Source organism: Sceloporus occidentalis, unplaced genomic scaffold (assembly GCF_023333645.1).
Source record: "Sceloporus occidentalis isolate IW3139 unplaced genomic scaffold, rSceOcc1.0.p SCAF_3, whole genome shotgun sequence".
NCBI lineage: Eukaryota > Metazoa > Chordata > Lepidosauria > Squamata > Phrynosomatidae > Sceloporus > Sceloporus occidentalis.
In genome coordinates, this window is record NW_028316983.1 from 75,608,126 (window position 1) to 75,627,793 (window position 19,668).

At 39.6% G+C, this 19,668-nt stretch overlaps 1 protein-coding gene across 1 annotated transcript; it reads right to left on the minus strand.

Annotated features, from left to right (window-relative positions):
- Window positions 1-511: 511 nt before the first annotated feature.
- On the minus strand, window positions 512-16,455 carry PDZK1IP1 (PDZK1 interacting protein 1). Its single transcript, XM_089518651.1, has 4 exons — window positions 16,240-16,455; window positions 7,340-7,448; window positions 4,319-4,429; window positions 512-1,067 (listed from the first exon to the last, which is right to left on the minus strand). Exons 1-4 carry the CDS (start codon window positions 16,304-16,306, stop codon window positions 959-961), a joined length of 396 nt encoding a protein of 131 aa, XP_089374777.1. The 5' UTR covers window positions 16,307-16,455; the 3' UTR covers window positions 512-958.
- Window positions 16,456-19,668: the final 3,213 nt, after the last annotated feature.

Here is a 19,668-nt window from a genome sequence, read left to right on the forward strand (position 1 = left end):
CTCTCTCTCTCTTTCTCTCTCTATATATATATATATATATGCACAAAATTAAAATGAGAGAGCATTTCATGCCTTTTACAGAGTCATGCTGTGAGAAGATTTCCCTTGGTGCATGTGATTTCAGAGGTCTTGTCCATCATATCCGTTCTTTCTCTTATATCAATACAGGATGAAAACAGTTGAGGAGAAAGGCCATGGCTAACACCAGCATGGCCTCTCAGGCCTCAAAGTAGCATGTTACTCATCATTATTATGAGGTTACCTGAGGTAATCTAAAAGTTAATGATCTAGTTGTGGTTAATGTGTTGGGGGAAAGGAATGTAGAGGTTTTAAGGAAGGAAAACATTTCTGCAGCTTGGTGGAAACCACTGGGAAAGACTGTTGGACAAATCCTGTAATTTTCTGTAACATGGAATAGTTTTATGTCCTATACATGTGTAGAAAATTTGCTGACATCTGAGCAGCCAACATCCATAAACTGATGTCCATAAGTGAAACACCTACACTTCAGTTAAGAACAAATTACTTTACTAGTTACAACATTTTTAAAACAGTCATCCATTATTATATTGATAAATGATACATGGGATTTTGTTCCTGTGTTCATTAAGAAATAACAACTTTATGCTATAAGTAACTATCAGCAAAGTACACTGTCAAATAACAAAAGTCGTTGGATGTAGATATGGCAAGAAATGCATACAATTTACTTCTGAAGATTGCATATTTGATTTATGGTGACTTTATCCAAATGAACAAAGCTTCGTAACAGGTCTGCCTCTGCAGTGTTCCCATGGCACCGGAAGAGGGAATAGTTTTGGAACTACTGGTAGATCTTTAGATGATATAACAAAAATTCCTAGAGTCTTCTGAGTCCCAGTTGTTTAGCAACAGTTTATATTATGAGGTTTTTTAAAAGAAAGGATTGAGAAGTGAGTGATGCCCAGAGATGGTGAGACTACATGCAAGTAGTAAGAACTTCAGGGTTTTTTCCACCGTGTTGTGCAGCTGTGTTGTCACACTCAAGCTCAACTTCATTTTCATAGACGTATGGGACTTCTTCACATCTGAAATATTAAGGGTAGGGAGGAGATTTTTTTATTACATTGTATTCCACTCTAATACACACATATCCTGATTTTGCAAGGTAGATTATGTTGTTAATCCAAGATTACATAGTGAGATTTGCAGCTGAGCAAGGGGTTGAACTCAGGCATTTCTGGTTTTTTAACAACAATACTAGACTGATGTTCATGTCAGTACTGAACAGCAACTGATTTCATGAGGATGGAAGGAAGGATCTATTGTATGAAATCGGAATGTGATGCACAGGTGCTTACTGAAGCATGTATGCTTGTTTGATACAGTTGTCCCTTCTTATACACGGATTTTTTATACATGGATTCAAGCATCCACAGTTTGAAAATGTTCCAAAAAAAGTATAAATTTCAAATATCAAACCTTGATTTTCCATTTTTTATAAAGGATACCATTTTGCTATGTCATTATAGCACTGGAGGGGAAGAGCCCTGCCCTCCTTCCTTCCAACTGTCATCTTCTGGCCTGGGAGGGAGTGAAAGGACAGGCCCAGTGCTATCGGGCCTGGCCTCGATTTAGAAAAAGAGCCCTCCCTCCGGTCCATCTGCCTTGGTCCAGGCCTCAGAGGGAGAGAGGAATGCTGGACCTGATCCCCTCCCCCCCTCACCATTCCCTTCTACTTTTGTGTTGTGTCTTCTTAGATTGTAAGCCTGAGGGCAGGGAACAGTCTATTATCCATTCTGTTGTAAGCCGCCTGGATTCCCAGTGATTGGGTGGCATATAAATAAATCCTATTATTATTGTTGTTGTTGTTGTTGTTGTTGTTGTTGTTGTTATATTTAATGGGACTTGAGCATTCACCGATTTTGTTATCCATGGGGGATCTTGGAACCAAACAAGGGTCCACTGTACTATATGCGATGCACAGATACTTGTGGAGGTGTGCACATATGTATGCATGAAGAAATAAATCAGAACTTGGAAACATTACTTGGACTAATATTCCCAGAAATCTTTATTTAGATCGTATTTAGAATTTTCTGCTGTTTTTTCAGGCAGCAGGTAGCCAGAATCCTACTGGGGGTTTGCATGTTTGTCAGTGGACTAATATCTGTGGGAATCAGAATTGCATAGTTACATAACACCCACATCCAGTAGAGAGCTGCTGTTATGTTACTATGTAGCAGAACTGCCAAAGTGACCAATAATATTGGACCGATATGGACCAATGAACATTGGTGCCTGATACATAACGGGATCGAGGTACAATTGACCAGTGCACAATGGATACCAGGGCATTGATACTCAGTGCACAATTGGAACAATGCACAGCAGGACGAATGCACATCACATTGGTTCCAGTGAGCACTGGACTTCAATGTTCATCAGGCATAGTTGCCAGTGTCCCACTACACATCTTCACAATTCAGTAACTGGGTTTCTTAGCATCTCTGCTACATAATTAAATATATGCAGGGATACATAACAGGTAAAATTCAAGCAAATAATTCTAAATACCTGGCTCAACTACAAGTCCTAGAATTCTATAACATGTAACCAGGACAATTAAAGTGTTTTCAAAATGCTCTAATGGTGCAGTGTGGTCAATTGGCAAGAGATCTGTCAAGATAACAGAGAAAGTAACAGAAACATGAAGGAGTTATCAGAAAAGTAGCCTGGAGCTAGTCTGGAGTCCTACCTTCTCATGAAGTTCATAACTATTTTCACTTGGTATGTGAGACAGGCTTAGACAGACTTGGATTGCAATTCTACATGTATATACCTGGGCATACGCCCCAATTGAACACAATTAATAAATAAAATAATAAATAAAACTTTTATTTATATCCCGCTTTTTGTTAAAACAATGAAAACAGCTTACAATATTAAAATAATACAACCATATATACAAAGTATCTCCCACTTAAAAAGAGATTAAACAATATAAGATTAAAATTACATAAACTATTAAAACCCAATAACGGTGGGCAGAGTCATCACATATATGTGAGGAAATCATCACATGGCCGAGTAATTTATTCTGGGCAGGCTTGCCGAAAGAGATCTGTCTTGACAGCTTTCTTGAAGCTGTCAAAGTTAGTGATTTGACGGATCTCATCCGGCAGGCAATTCCACAGACTGGGAGCGGTTGCAGAAAAGGTCTTCTGGGAGGTCACATTCAGTCTGGCTTTTATAGGCTGCAATAGATTCTTCTCAGAGGACCTGAGTGTACCGGGCAGATTATATGGAAGTAGGCAATCCCTTAGATAAGTTGGGCCCAAGACCAAACCCAAGTGATAACCAACACCTTGTACTGTGCCCAAAAACGAATAGGCAGCCAGTGGAGTGACTTTAATATTGGTGTTATATGGTCACTCTTGAATGTTCCAGTAATCAGCCTGACCACCATATTCTGTACCAGTTGCAGTTTCTGGACTAGGCACAAGGGTAGCCCCATGTAGAGCGCATTGCAAAAATCGAGTCTTGAAGTTACCAGTGTGTGTACTACAGTTTCAATGTCCCCCAGTTCCTGGGTGCAGCTGGCATATCAGCTGAAGCTGATAACAAACGCTCTTGACTGTCACATTCACTTGATTTGACATTTGAAGCGTCAGATCAAGAAGCACCCCCAGACTGCGAACACAGTCCTTTGAGGAGAGCGTGAATCCCTCTATGACTGGAGGATGCAACCCAATGCCTGGTTTGGGGACCCTGACTGTATGTACCTCCATTTTGTCTGGATTCAGCTTGAGCTTGTTTTCCCTCATCGAGTCCATTACTGCCTCAAGACATTGAGGGGAGAAATGACATCTGTCATCATTGCTGATGATCGAGACTTGGAGAAATATATTTCAGTGTCATCAGCATACTGATAACACCCCACCCCATGTCTATGGATGATTTCTCCCAGCGGCTTCATACAAATGTTAAATAGCATTGGGGACGGGATTGAGGTTTACCAGAGTAGATGTGTGTATACTGTTATATTTTACTTAGGCCTGAAATGCATGAGCTAAAAGAAGCAGCTTCTGGCCACTTTGGGGGCATGGCATTTACATGACACATGCCCCCAAAGTGGCTAGAAGTTGCTCCAAGGAAGCATAACCAGAGCCCAAAGCTGCCACAAAAAGGAACTATTTTAATCTGGCTCCAGCGCAGTGAGACTTGAGATCGCAGGTGGCAGCCTGCTTTGAGATTGGCCCAATCATGGTTGGAACAGCCATAGGCTGCTCCTTGCCATCTGTCTGCTTCACCACCACCACCCCTTAGTTATACAAACCTAAAATTTGCTGCAGTTGCTGAATACCTTCCTTCTGTGCCATTAGAAATGACTACCTCTTCTTTGTTAACTTCCATGGAGAACTCTTTGTTTCTCCCTTCCAAGGAATCACTGTAGAAAGAATTAGAGGAAGCATTAGGAGCTAAGAAGGATGGATATTATGTCCACATGTACACACCTGAAACTTAACGTTTCTTTGTTGTTGAGTTTTTTTACAAACTATAACGTCAAGAGCCATGTACACTGAGCCGCTCTGATTGCCTGAGTGCAGATGGGGCATGATACAAATAAATGTTGTTGTTGTTGTTGTTGTTGTTGTTGTTATCATCATCACATTCACAGGTAATGTCTAACAGTCATTAAAAATCATATATTGTAAATGAAAAAGCAGTAAAACGTATGGACTGAGTAAAGTAGAGCGAGACACCCCCATTAAGTACTGTAGAACTTTAAACAACAGTAAAAGAATAGCAGGAGTTACAATTTTTGATAAAATAGTGGAACTACTGAATAACCAACTCAGAGAACCATCCCAGTTTGTAAGGTTTTAAAAATCTGAAAAGAGAAGAGTCTTTCACATCTAAGGCTTGAAACAGATGGCCCTGATGGAGCGGTGCAAGGCTGCACTGGCACCGTTTGCGTTAGGTTCATGGCAACCGCACATGCCCAGTCCCAATCTAGGCTGCTGCCACAGTTCTGAACTGGGCTGGTGAAAGAAGCAGATTCTATCTGCTCCTACTTGGCCCAGATCTTCTGTGATGGCACATCCTCAGCAGACCTTCAGGCTGTGTTTGGGGCATGCATCATCTAAACACCACACCCCCAATGTGGCCTGAAGCTGCGTCATTTTGCCCATGTCTTTCAGGGCTAAGTGATAGTAAAGAAAGTGTCAGGAACACCTTCCTAGAGAAAGCATTCTACAGACAGGGAGCCTGTCCCAACAATAGAGGCAATTGATAAAAGGTCTCAAATAAAGATGTCAGTTCAAGGACAAACTGGTGGGGCAGTTAGAGGAAATATTTTGGTTCTCATGGCATGTTCAGAAAGAAACATTTACACAGCAAAAAATAACAATGGATTATTGGACAGCCACCTTGTATCCCATTTTGGGAGAAAGGTGGGATATAAATCCAATAAATATATAAATGCCCACACTTTCTCATAGAATTGTTGTGGTTCTAAATGTTAGTAGAATAAAATTATACAATATTGTTGTGACATGCAATGGCCAGAATTCACTTTGGGGGCCAAAGTCTAAGGGAATTAGAACTGAACAGTTTCTCAACATTTATATTCAGCAAGGGGCTGTTATGCTACTATGTAGTTGAGTCAGCAAATTGACAATTATGCCTCGGGACTGATGCACAATAGGACCGATGTACAACAGGCCACTAGCTAGGGATTGCTGATTCACATAGGTAGAGCCTCATGTGCATCCAGACACTTTTCCCTATATCCTGATGTGCAGCTTCACTATTCCCTGATCAGGTTCCCTTACCAGCTTTGCTACATAGCTAATATGCATAATGTTATGCAGCACAGACCATAATTGATAATTCTGGCCAATATTGGCAGTACGAAATAACTGATCTGATAGATCAGAGATTTGTGAACTGGTTTTCAGGGAGTTCTAGGACTCCAAAGAAATTTATCAGGACACTTCCACCAGTTAATCTTCCTTGCAAAAAAGCTTGTCCACCACTACTGTGTTTCTCTCCAACCACCACCACTCCACCGCAGTGCTTAGTCACAGGAGAATAATGGATTGATTCTAGATTACAGACTGTTCATACAGGAAAACAAGAAGAAGCTACCATTTTGGCCAGCACATTATCTTCAATGACAACCAGTCATTGTAGCATTAATAGGGTGAAACTGTGGCAGAATACTGCACATGAGGGCTGGATTATATTTGCTGGTGTGGATCCACCCACTGACACAGAAACAGATCAATTCTAGAGTCACTCCAGGACTCCATAAAGATAAAATGAGCAAATTCTGCACAACCTTGGCAAGGAACTGTAGGGGAGGGCATAGCTTCAATCCCTAATGCTACGTTCTAAGGGCCAGTCTAGATGTGTTCATAGATTTGATATCAAATGCTATATTCTGAGTACCAAACTAGATGTGTTAAGATCTGGTGATTCTCTGTGTCTTTTTAAGGTTAAAAGCCACTCTGAAGAATGGGAAATGAATCTTGTCATAATGCTGATTTCAGTCACACACACAAACACACCAATGGGAGGCTTCTGTTTTGTGTTGTGGGGCAGAATATTTTCTCCGCTTGGAGCAAATTCAGTATAAAGTGGATTACATTTGAAAAACAGTAGTGGGGAGTCTTTTACCTGTATACCTTCAACCCATCAATCCCAGCTTTTACCTTTTACCTCTGCAGTTTTTACCATATATATACACACACACACACACACACACACACACACACACACACACACACAGAGAAACGTATTGGATTAAATCCACGAAGAGCTACCAAAACAAAATGTGTGACTATCAATACAATTTCAGCAAGGTTTATTACCAGTCATTGTGACATTAATAGGGTGAAACTGCAACATAATACTGCACACTGGAGCTGGATTATTTACTGGTGTGATTCTACCCACTGACCCAGAAACAGATCAGTTCTGGAGTCACATATATATGGCTTTTTATTAAAGCCTTTGGGATCTAATGGGTTTTATTCAATCTGCACATGCACTATAGTTTACATTATTTTAAGTTGCTTTAACTGGTTTTAAATTGTCTTAAGTGTTAAAAGCTTTCAGCGTTTTAAAATAATTGATATTCTTTTAAAACTGATTGTGTTGTACAAGTGCCCTGGGATCCTCAGATATAGAACACAATACAAATTGTTAAATAAATAAATACCCATGAAAACCCAACTGCAGAACGTCTGACATTGCACCTACTTCAGGTGATGCAACCTGTATTAAAAATGAGTGCATCATCATACCACTATCTTTCTACATTGAAATGTAGGAAATGAAAATCAACACTTACTGCTTATCTTGGCACCATAATCTATTGACAACAAAGGCAACTAATGCCAGAACCAAGAAGACTGTAACTGCAATGGCCCCTTGCATCCATGGCTGGAGTGGCCCATGACCTACAAAGAAAAGGGATTTAAAACAAGATTATTATGCCTCCTAATACAGGTGGGTAGCCTAGTTCTGTATCGGTTGTAATGTGCACAAAGGCTATAAGCTATCATGCATCTGGAAGAGATACATTTCTGTTAAATACCAAGCTTAGTGTTGTGTTTAATAAGTGTCTGAACAGGAGTAACAGTACCTGAAAAGCTGCACATATGTAAATCTAGAAGATTAAAATCTTTACTCTAAACACCATATATAAATTATCTTTCTTTCTTATATCATGCCATAAACAAGTGTCCACTACCAAGAAGAGTACTCATTAAATAATGCCATGATTTTATTTCTGATCAACTATGTGATGAGCCAATATCTGAGGATAAATGGTTGGGAGTGAAGAACTTCTGTTCACTAATTTTGCTTAGAAATGTTGCTTAAGTTCATGATCATCTCACTGAAAGCTTGGAGAGGTTACTTTTAAAGGTAATTTGTTAAGCTATTGTCCCACTGTCACAAAAGTAGTTAGTTACTATGCTGGTTATATATTTTAAAAGCAGCTCTTTACTTACTTGCTCTAACATTCCTAAAGCCGTGGAAAAAATGCCATACTACTAGGATGCCCACCAAAATGTGTCATCAATGCCATTTCCCCCCACAATTTTAGGAATGTTATTTTGTTATCCTCTTACTAGGAAGTCACAAGTAAATAAGTTATTTTAACTTGTTACGCCCAAGCTTTGCTCTGTTTAGGACCTGACATTTTCCCAGACATGCCAAGTTTGCAGTTAACTGACTTTGTAAAATTAATGCAGGAAAGAGCAAGAAAATATTATTTATTCATTCCCTTATATATGTACTCATTTATTTAATACAAAATTTTGTTGTGTGCTGTTTTTTTAAGTCTTTGCATTTGGACTCAAAAGTAAACATTTAAAAATTTATATCAAACACTTACAACACAGCACCCAATCATTTAGAAATAAAGGTCACTTGAAATGAACATAACATGACAGTAAGACAGAGAAGGTAAGCACTGTATGCAATAACAACAATTAAGATTCACATAAAACCAAATTTTAAAAGAAGCATTTATGAAAACTCTATTTAAAATATTCAGAGTTGGGGCCAAACACATCTCAGCATCTGAGTGTGCCCCAGGATTCTTCAGCATCAGTGCTGAAACATGGCAAGTCCTTTAGAAAACACAAAAATTCCCAATTTTTGCTGACACTTTTATTCCTGTGTTCCTAAAGTCCCTTTCTGCCCCTAGCAGGTACCAGGTAACTGTATCACTATTCTGTGCAGACAGGAATAGAGGAAAAGCAAGAAAAGGGGGAATAACAAGGATTCATGACTTCTTTTGAGGGTGAGAATAAAATATTGCAACTGATGCCAGAAACTGCTAGAAAATAATCTGGGTCAACAGAAACACAATTTGAATATTTTAAGAGTCCCTGAGAACTACAGGAACAAAAAAAACCCCTATAAACTATCTATCTATCTATCTATCTATCTATCTATCTATCTATCTATCTATCTATCATCATCTATTTATTTATTTATTTCAGCTGAAGGAGGCCTTGGTTGCGTGGTACTTCAAGTAGGGAAAGATCTGTTTGTCACAGTACATCATTTTTTCACTTGCACATGTCGCATTTAGCCCTGTTTTGTTTTGTGATTGGTTGTTGCATACATTGTATATTTCTGAGGAAACCCCATAACTGGACAGAGAATATGTTAATCACAGGGAATAAGCACTTCTCTTAACATATATTTTGACTGTCAGACTAGTTTTATAACAAAATGAGCAGGGTTGGTGTTTTTTTGTGGGGGCTTTTGTTGTTGTTGTTTTTAAAGACATTTTGGCTGAAAATCTGAAGCATGGCATTCATTCAGACTGTCTCTGTACAGAGGAAGTGCCAACTCTAGAAATGTTTTCACATAACAAACGCAGAGAGTGGAGTCAGGAAAGTAATGCATTTTCTAGGTTTTGCTGCCAAACTGCTTCAGTTTAGCCATCATGGTAACAGTAGTCCTGCTGACAAATATTTTCTTTTCTTTAAGGGTAGCTGCTTCCTTCACGAGCTTCTGACTAACTGCACCAGTCTCTGTGGCTTGTGCTACCACCCCTGAGTTACAATGCATCTTTACTGGAATAGAAACACCCAGCATTTGCCTCACCCTGAAAAGACAATAAGGCTGAGTTTCCCTGATGGTGCAATCTGTCATGAATTGTTAGATTGTTCCAAAGAGGATTAGCACAGCAGACCTGTCAAAGGTGGAGACAGTGTTCCCTAAGCCTTTATTTCAACCTGTTACCAAAATAAAAATCACTAATTTGTTTTCAAAGCTTGAAAAAGTTAGCATTGCCATCCATTACTGTTAACAGTGTAAATTATTAATTTATATGTATTTACTTATTTGTTTTATTTAAATCCCATCCTTTTTCCAAACATGGGCTTCAAGGCGGCATTTAAAAGCATGATACAATTAAAATTTCTAGTATAAAAGTTAAAACACAGTTTTTTGCATTAGTTCATCATATTATTTATGTATTTATTTCTTTATTCATTTATATTCCCCCTTTCTACCAGTAATGGGATTCAAGGCAGCTAACAATGTGTTTTAAAATGATACAATTAAAAACTATACAAAGTAGTTAATAAAAGTATAAATATAAGTGCCACCGAAAACATGTTACTAGTATGATGGCAAGGACAACCTCCCTCTGAAGAAACTTGGCAAGAAAACCCCATAATAGGGGGAAACCCCATGCCTTAGGGTCTCCATGTATTGGAAACAATTTGAAGGCACACAACAACAACAACAACAACAACAACAACAACAACAAATATGTTACTTCTATATTAAAAATAAATTAAAAATGACTTTTTAAAAATTGCCAAAAATACTTCTAAAAATGATCAAAAGTCACCAACCCACTCCCCCATCAAATAAAGTAACAAGATAAAGTAATGTGAAATGATAGTTGCTACTCAGTGGTAATATTTGATTATTAAAATATATTATTTTGAAACCATTGCTTATAATTACAGTGAATGAATGAATTTTATCAAATTGATTCAAACACATTAATTCCAAGCTTTGCTTTTTTTAAAAAAGATTACTTTGATATGCAAGTCTGAACTTGTTGAATTTTAATTGCTTAGCCAAGAAATTGCCTCCAAATGCAACAAAAGCTCTTATGCCTTGTGCTGTATTCAGATTCCAGGAGACTAGGGTAGTAGTATCCTTTCTGCATATTAAAAATATGTCCTCCCTCCCCTCCCTGCTTTATCTACTTTATGTATTCCAATATTATCCTTTGCATTTCAGAAGGATTTAATGGCATTGTACATGGTCACACCTAGTCCCCCCAATTGACACAATTTTATCATCACAGCATCCCAATGAGATTAAGAACACAAGAGAACAAGCCCAAGGCCTATCTAGTCCAACAATCTGATTGCACAGTGACTAGTCGGATGCCTTGAGGGAACGTAAATTGAGGACAACCCTGGAAACCAGACAGGATAAAAGACAGTGCCTGGCCCAAGTTCACATATAAAGTGACTTTCATGGCTGTGTTGTGTCTTGAACCAAGGCGTTCCCTGCCCTTCTCCCACTTGTAATCTAGGCCATTCTGGCTGTGGGTTTCTGGGATCTGTAGTTCAAAGAAGCAACTTTCTTGCATTATTCTGTTTCCAGATTTTTTTAAAAAATGTAATGTATGAAGGTCTAGAGCAGTGATTCCCAATCTTTGGATTTCCACGTATGTTGGCCTTCAGCTCCCAGAACTCCTGACTGTTGGCCAAGCTGGTTGGGGCTTCTGGGAGTTGACATCCAGAACATCTGGAGGATCCAAGTTTGGGAACCACTGGTTTAGAGCAAGGACAGGAGGCCTTGTCTGAATTTTCAGAAGCAAACTTCCATTTTTTTATGTGGAAATGGTGTTTGAGGAAATAGACTCATGATGATGAGGGCTAGCTGGTAACTGAGTGCTTTCCTAGGCTTCCTCCTGCAATTCTCCCAGATCTTAAACCATCTGTGGAATTCTTGCTACAAAAAGGTCCAAAGCTCTAAGAAAAGGGGGGAACGTGACTGCAGTTGTTGTGCCTTAGTTAATGCTGGACTAGTTTAAACCAGTCCAAAGTTCTATCCTGCCATCTTGCATCTTGTCTTCCTTCAGCAATTCAAAAAACATCCTTTGCCCTCTGACACAGAAACAAACCTATCATGCAAAATAGAATGGGATGAAGAGGAAAACCTGTGATCTAGCATTAGTCTAGTGACAATGCAGCTGGTGTGATCCATATCAGAAAAGCCAGGAAGCAGAAAGTAAAATATTGAAGTGACCAGTTGCAAAGAAAGGAAGGAAGGAGGGAAGGACAAGACTATTTAGTAATTGTGCAGATGTACTTTTAGAAATTGTGATTTTGGGGAGGGGGGAGTCTTGCTTATGCCTGGGACTTGTCAAAGTGTACAACCACAAAAGGACACTCTTTTTCAACTGCCCTCCCTACAGTTACTAAAGGGCAGAACACCACATTACATATACTCAGATATTTTAACAATACACCTGTGTATAAGCCTAACATTCAAGCAGCTGTAACATTGAACATGAGTCATCTGCTTGAACTTCCAGTTTGTTCCTGGGCACAATTTAAAGTGCTGGTTATTATCTATAAAGCCCTATATGGCTCAGGTCCAGGCTATTTGACAGACCATATCTCCCCATATGAGCTGGCCCCAATCAGAGATCATCAGGAGAGGTCCTTCTTTTAGTTCCACCACCATCGCAAGCTTGGTTGGTGGGGACACAAGAGAGGGCCTTCTTGGTGGACTGTGGAGCTCCATTCCCAGGGAGGTCAGAATGGCCCCTTCTTTGTTGTCCTTCCATTGGCAAACTAAGACATTTTTATGTATACAGGCTTTTAAAACAGAAAATCATTAAAGGATTGGCTGGGCATGTTGTACTGTTTTAATTGTACTGCTTTTAAACACTTTTGTCTTTTTTAACTGCATTTTATTCTTTTAATGAGTAATGTGTTTTAATGCTGTAACAGTTTAATTCTATTTTAATGTTCACTCTTGTATGTTTTTAATTGTATTCTTTAAAATTTTAAGTCACTTTGAGTTTCAACTTGGGGGGAGAGGGATATAAATAAATATAACAACAATAACAACAGCAACAACAACAACTACTACTGAATTTGAGGATTTTCAACACCACCTTCCCCCCAACCCCAGTTGAAACTCGCATGGAGCTGAAACTGAAGAGGAAAAAGAGCAACCCCCCCCCCCCCGGTAAGTTTATTTTTCCAGCTGCTGCCAGTTATATTCTTCTTCTAATCTTTTATGGACTTTCAGATATGCCACTTTTATCCTGACATTGATTCTCTGCTTTCAATAACGTCAGTGCTATGTAACAAGTGAATCTCATCCCTAACACATAACAAATTTGTTGCATTTTCAGGGATGATACTGTGCACCTCTCTTGTAAATGCTGAATTTCTATGAGTCATGATGATCTTCAGTGCACCAGAGCAGGATTTTTCTACTGCCCTAAGTTACATGTTATGTTCAGCCCATGCTTAAAGAGTTATATATTAACACATAGAGTAAATGTTCTCATAAGGTTAAGATAATAATATATTGCAGGGGTCAGCACCTTGATGGCAATGAGGAAAAGGGAGCAGGGCAGAAAGTGAATGTGAAGAATTTAATGCAATCCCATTTCATGCCTTTAGCAAGAAATTCATGGGTGACCATATTTAGTAGCTTAATACAGCACATCAAAGGTTCTAATTCCAATATGAAGAAATTAAACAAGTTGCAACAATATTTTTTCTTTAGATTTCTGGGACACAAATAAACCAAAACTAGTGGATATTTTGTAATTGTCCTTTGACATATATTCCAGACATTACACAGATACTTGAGCGGAGGTCTCAAAGAGCTGAATGATAATTGGGCTTCTAGTGTTTTGGGTGAGAGACTACACCTTCCTGGAAGAAACTTCTCAATACTTTTAGAAAACCATAAATTCCTGGATTCAACAAAATGTAGCCATAGAAGTTAGTGTATCACAACTGTTATAACTTTGTTGTGTGAAAGAAACAACAAATGTACTTGAGTTGTAAATTCTGCAGTGGGGCATTTTCCTTACTTGTGTCAGTTCCCCTTGCAATCTAGAACCCTGATTTTCCAAGTCATACTCTTAAACCCACAGAAAACCTATCAAAGCTGGGATGCATTACATTTTTGGACTAGAACTCCCACTGGCCAGGCTGTCTAGGTAATTGTGGGAGCCCTAATCCAAAAAAAAGTAATGTAGCCAAGCTTCCTCCTCGCCCATCCCACCTCTTGCTGTCCCAGTGAGTGGAAGACTGTGGAGATGGGAAATGAAGATGTGATGAAAGGGAAGAGGTCAGGAATCTTCTTGTTCTCCCCCTCAGATGATATATGGGAGATTATGGGGGATTTAGTCCAAGACATTGCAAATACACCATCTTGGAAAAGGCTGACTGAAATGTTCTTATCCCATGATCCCCCCTCCCTGCACTCCCTATGACCCTGTTGCTTCTTCTGCTGCAGTATCTGTTGGTGGAGGCATCAGAAGAACTAGGAAATCAAAAGGGAAGGTGAAGCTACTGCTGTCTTCCATGATGAATACATAAAGGCAAATGCTTGCTTGTACTGCTGGAGCTTCCAGCCTCAGTAACTCTACTCATTTTAATGGCATCTACAAAGCAAATGATGAGAAAGGCCAGATGTCAAAGTTTGGATTCATTGCTCTTGAAAATCAGAACCTGTACCGAACCTTTTCAGTCTAAGAGGAAACTGGGACCCTGCCAGGGCCTATGTGGGTGGAATAGCCCTGTCCAACAACTGATGGTGGAAGTGTTACTGAGAGAACACCTGTGCAGTCTTGTAACTCTCTCCAGTAGTAAAACTTCTTGCATTTCTAGTTCGGTGTTAAATGCATCCAACAACATAGGAATGTGTTGTCTGGACACATCCACTGCAGAGATTTTGACTTGACCATGTTCATGATGGGCAGCTTTTTGCTACATGATTTATTTCTCTACAAGAAAATAATACCACCCAGCAATCTTGAAAACACAGAAAATTTATACTTCAGATGAGCTTTTAGAAATACAGAGTAAGTGTCCAAAGAAAAGGGGCAGACAACATTACTAAGGGAATGCATACTCAGCAAATATAAGAGTTCTAGGTGAAACCAATTTTCAGTGTCTTACTCTCCACAATGCTGGAAATATGGAGACTGAAAGAAAATTTAATGAGTGGGCAGGATTCTTATTTGGGGGTCAATGCCCTCATTTTGCCCCCACCAGCTGCCACACTGACATGGAATCTAGAACTGACTCAGATTCAGAAGGTGTCTGAACTAAAGCAGGATTTCTCTGAAGCTGAGTGAATTTAAATGGAAATACCCAGTATATTAGGTATTTATGTCAACAGAGAGACAGAGATACAGATAATCTGTTTCAAAACGTCAGTACCTTTCTTCCCAGGCTCTCTGTATAAAAAACAAATCATTTTGTTGTCTGAGGCAAAGGACAAGATGATCCTCCATCCCCATTCTGTGCGCTAAAGCTAATTGAACTGGCAATGGATCTGATGATGGATCTTTCCTACTTTTATTGCACTGGAGGCAGCAGGTTAGCTTAAGAGACTCAGAACAACTTTATGGTGTACACAGTGCTGTCCTCCTAAGACTACTGTGCCTGCAAGTATAATCCACTTCCAACTGGGGGGGGGGGGGGGGACACTCTTTATCCATTTGTTGATTTCCTGCTAATATTAATGACGGGCACAATAATTTCATTTTTAAAAAATAGGTCCTGTACTGAAACAGGAAGCTTTCAAGTCAAAGTTAAACTGATCTTGGTCACCAAATCAGGGCCTGAACCAAATCTGACAGCTAGCACACATCCCAAGTAAGTAGATGTCTCCTGTTCAGGAACTAATGAGACTGCTTAGCCTCACCAAGAAGCAACATGATGTACCTTCTCCCATGATTTGAACTGTGTTTTAGCTGAATGTTCTAGGATTCCTTCCTTAGATCACAGCAAGGTAGCCACTTTTATTTTAGGTTTGCTGACAGACCCCCTCATGTGTGCCTGCAAATTAGGACCTGCATTACAAAAACTTTTCCAAGACCAAGATTGATTATGGGACATTGCACATTCTTGCCCCCCTCCTTCGCTCCATTTTGGGAGAAAGGAAAGAGGAAAGGTGTTTTCAAGGGCCTGAGGTGCTTGAACATAGGAAGAAATATAAACATTTAGACAAATAAACAAACAAACAAAGGAAAGGACAACTGTTAGTGAATGAGTTGGCAACCATTCATCATCATATTTCTAAACTGCTTAGATTGTATAGTAATGATGGGACAGGGAACAAAGCAGCCCTATGTACATTTTGCAATGTGCTATCCAGATAATCTTTGCTAGCATTAAGAAACATTTTGGTAAGATTACTTTCATAAAAATTTTTATATATATATATATATTGTTTAAGAAAACTAAACAAATCTAAGTTGCAAAACAGGAGAGAATACAATATTTAGTACATAGCTTATTGTTGTTATATTATATATTATTGTTGTTATTGTCATTCTGATTGTTATTATATTTATTTATATCCTGCCTTTTCTCTAGAACTCCAGAATCAGTAGCAAAGGAATATACACTCATGGAAACCATGGAAAAATCAACTGGTGTGTACAGTATGAGATGAATAAATAATCAATTCAAGTAGTCAAATAAAATCTATTACCTATTTGGCAGTTCACTGGTTTCAAAGCAACCAAGAGACAAAAGGTAACAGTCGATAGCGATTTCATGTTGATGGTGTGGGATGTTGGGTGAAGGCTTCTGATCAGAACCCTGAACTGTTTGCTGTAAACAGAAGGGTGTGTTTCTTCCTCTCTGATGAATCCAAGAAGGTAAAATGTGACATCTGAAGACCCAAGATGTGTTTAAGCACTCCTCCCTGTTAGGTAATGAGCCTGGTAGATTATCAAACACACTAATTGGAGGCCTGCCACTCACAGGAGGCTATGCAAATCAAACCATTCCAGCATATTTTGGCAAATTAAGTAGGGACAGAAGTATTTCACTTGCTTCCTCTTTGTCCTGGCATCAGGCTGTTATATGTTGTTTGCAGAGCTGTGGCTTTGGCTCCTTAATAGCCTAAAGGAGAGGGGGAAGAAAAGGAAAGGTGGTTATTTGGCATGAAGGAGCTAAGGAACTGAAAGTTTAGTATGTCTTGTCTCAAGGACTTTAGTACACAATGCAGAAGAAAGTACAGACCAAAATAACTCTTAGGGAATAGTTTTTTGTGGGTTTTTGGGGCTATGTGGCTATGTTCTAGCAGAGTTTCTTCCTGACGTTTCGCCAGCATCTGTGGCTGGCATCTTCAGAGAATGTTCATTCTCTGAAGATGCCAGCCACAGATGCTGGTGAAACGTCAGGAAGAAACTCTGCTAGAACATAGCCACATAGCCCAAAAAACCCACAAAAAACTATGGATGCTGGCCATGAAAGCCTTCAAACTCTTAGGAAAGTTATGAAAACTGAGACATGATAAACAAAAACTTCAGTGGTGTCCAGCAAATATTTCTCAAGTATGATTCTCACTGCTGAAGCCAGATGTAGCAGCCATTGTGACTGCAGGCAGCCTGCCTGCTCTCTAAAACTGAAGTTTTAGAATCAATGAAAAGAACATAAAGATACTAGTTTAAACCAAGTATTGTTTGCTGGGATGCAGAGATTAATGGAGAGCCATTAAAGGGACAGTCAGCATGGGGGCATTGTCTGAGTGTTGGATTACGACTTTGGTAGACCAAGGTTCAAATTCCTGCTGGGCCCTGGAAACCCAGTGGATGATCCTAGACAGGTCTCACTCTCTCAGCCTCAAAGGAAAGCAAAAGCAAACCAACTCTGAAAAATCTTGCCAAGAAAACCCTGTGACAGGGTCACCTTAAGGTCACCATAAGTAGGAAACACCTTAAAGGCAGACAACAACTCTAGTTCTGTGAAGGAACTAGATAAGACTTTCACATGCAATGTTAACTCATTAAGTATCAAAATCAGACTCATCCAGGCCATGGTAGTTCCAGTTTATAGGTATGGGTTGGAAGGTGGACCCAGATACCATGGACTGCAAAAAAAGACATACATAGAATCTTAGAGCTGGGCCATCAAATCCAACCCACTGTCATGCAGGAGTATTATAACTTAAACATTCCCCATAATGCCCATAAAACATCTGTTTAAAGACCTCTAAAGATGGGAGAGCCCAACAACCTCTGAGGCAATCTATTCCACTGTCAAATACCTCTTACAGTCAAGACGTTCTTCCTAATGCTTAGGTGGAATCTCTTTTCTTGTAATTTGAATCCATTTGAAAATAAATGAGTATAAGATCAAATAAAACCTAAACTCTCACTAGAAATTATGGGGCTGTACATACAGCCATGAAGGGGTAGCATGCAGCTGCCCCTTCTTCAGCCGGATTGGGGCTGCAGCAACCTCATGCCGTGGCCCCAATCTGGCTTTTGGAGGATGCAAAAAGTAGCCACAAAAAGCTGCTCCTTTTTGTGCCCTCAGCATGGCTCTATGGTGCCCCTTCATGGCGCCCTGGGGGTGGAGTTAGGGCAAGCATCGTCAGGACGCTGCACTTGGCCCCCGCTGACAGAACGGCTTTTCAGGCCTATCTGGATAGCTCCTAAGATGACTCAACAGAAGCTGTCGTACTTTGGACATATCATGAGTTGATGTGACTCATTGGAAAAGATAATAATGCTTGCTAAAATAGAAAGCAGTAGGAAAAGGAAAAGGCCGCATTACAGTTAGAAAGACACAGTCAAGGAAGCCATGGCTGCCCTGAGTTTGCAAAACCTGAGCAGGGCAGGTGAGGACTTCTACAGGTCTAACATTCATAGGACAATGCTGATTAGACAGCAAATAACAACAGCAATAATTTGGAGTTCTGAGCCACAGTACTCCTTTGTTACTTTCCCAAGCTACAAATCCCAGGATTCCTTAGGATGACGTAGGCCATGGCATTTAAAATATGATCAACAGTGCTATAGTTTTAAGACTCCTGGTGTGTTTACTTGGAAGAGGACAATCTTCATTTGTGCACGTACACCACAGGAGTGTGGTTTCTTTATTATCCAAGAACAGGACAGGCTGACTTGGCAAAGCATGTGATGGGACTTGCAAGGGAGGTAGGAGTCTGGACTCAGAGTGTGATGAGTGTGTGAGAAAGAGAGGGAGGGAGGGAGGGATGGAAAGAAAGCAATACTGAAACTCTACATGATGTTGTTGGTGCTGTTACTTTGTTTGGCAAAACTGTATTTGTATATTAGAAGTTTAGAATAGTTGTAGTCCAAAATTATTATTTTTAAGATGCTGTCTGTTTTATTTTGACTCTGCTTTTGTCTCAGTATGGGACAATATGGAGTAATATCTATTACAAAACACTATATTAATTCTTGATATTATTATTATTATGTTCTTACCATAAGCATATATGTCACATAACTTTGAAAATTTGCTTTTGTGGGGGAAAGAGCTAGAAATTCCTTCAACCCCTCTCTGAGCTAATATTTTAGGCATCTTTGTTGTACTTTTAAAATGGCATGACATAAAGATAATTAAAGGGCCTACCATGCAGAGACAGAGGAGAAGGAGTGGAGGGTGCAGGGGGGGGGCGGAATCAAACCAGATTGCAATGTGGCTCAGCCAGTCAGCTCCCAAGGCTTCGACTCCTCTGTGCAATACAAGCAGAAGAATTCTGAGAGTCTGCTGATGTCATAATGAAGGTAGGAGGAATTGTATCCATTTCTCTGGAGTGGAGAAGCACAGAGAAGAGTAAGTGCAACCCACGGTGAGAATAGTACCACTGCCACCAGAATGCAGTGGGCATGAGCAGCAAAAATGTCTTGCCCATAGAATTCTTGCCACTCCATCTCAGTGACAGACACCCAGTGCAGTACACAATCATTGTACCCCAATAGTGACACCACTACCCAATGTACACACAAGAGCCTATGTCTGTGTACTGTAAACATGCATAGTCTATTAGTCTCAGTTTCACAATCCTCATTGAACCAATGGTATGTGTTAACTCACCATTTGACAACTGATTCACTGGGTTTTTCATTAGTTGGAGTAATCAGTCAGGGTTGCCTGGTCA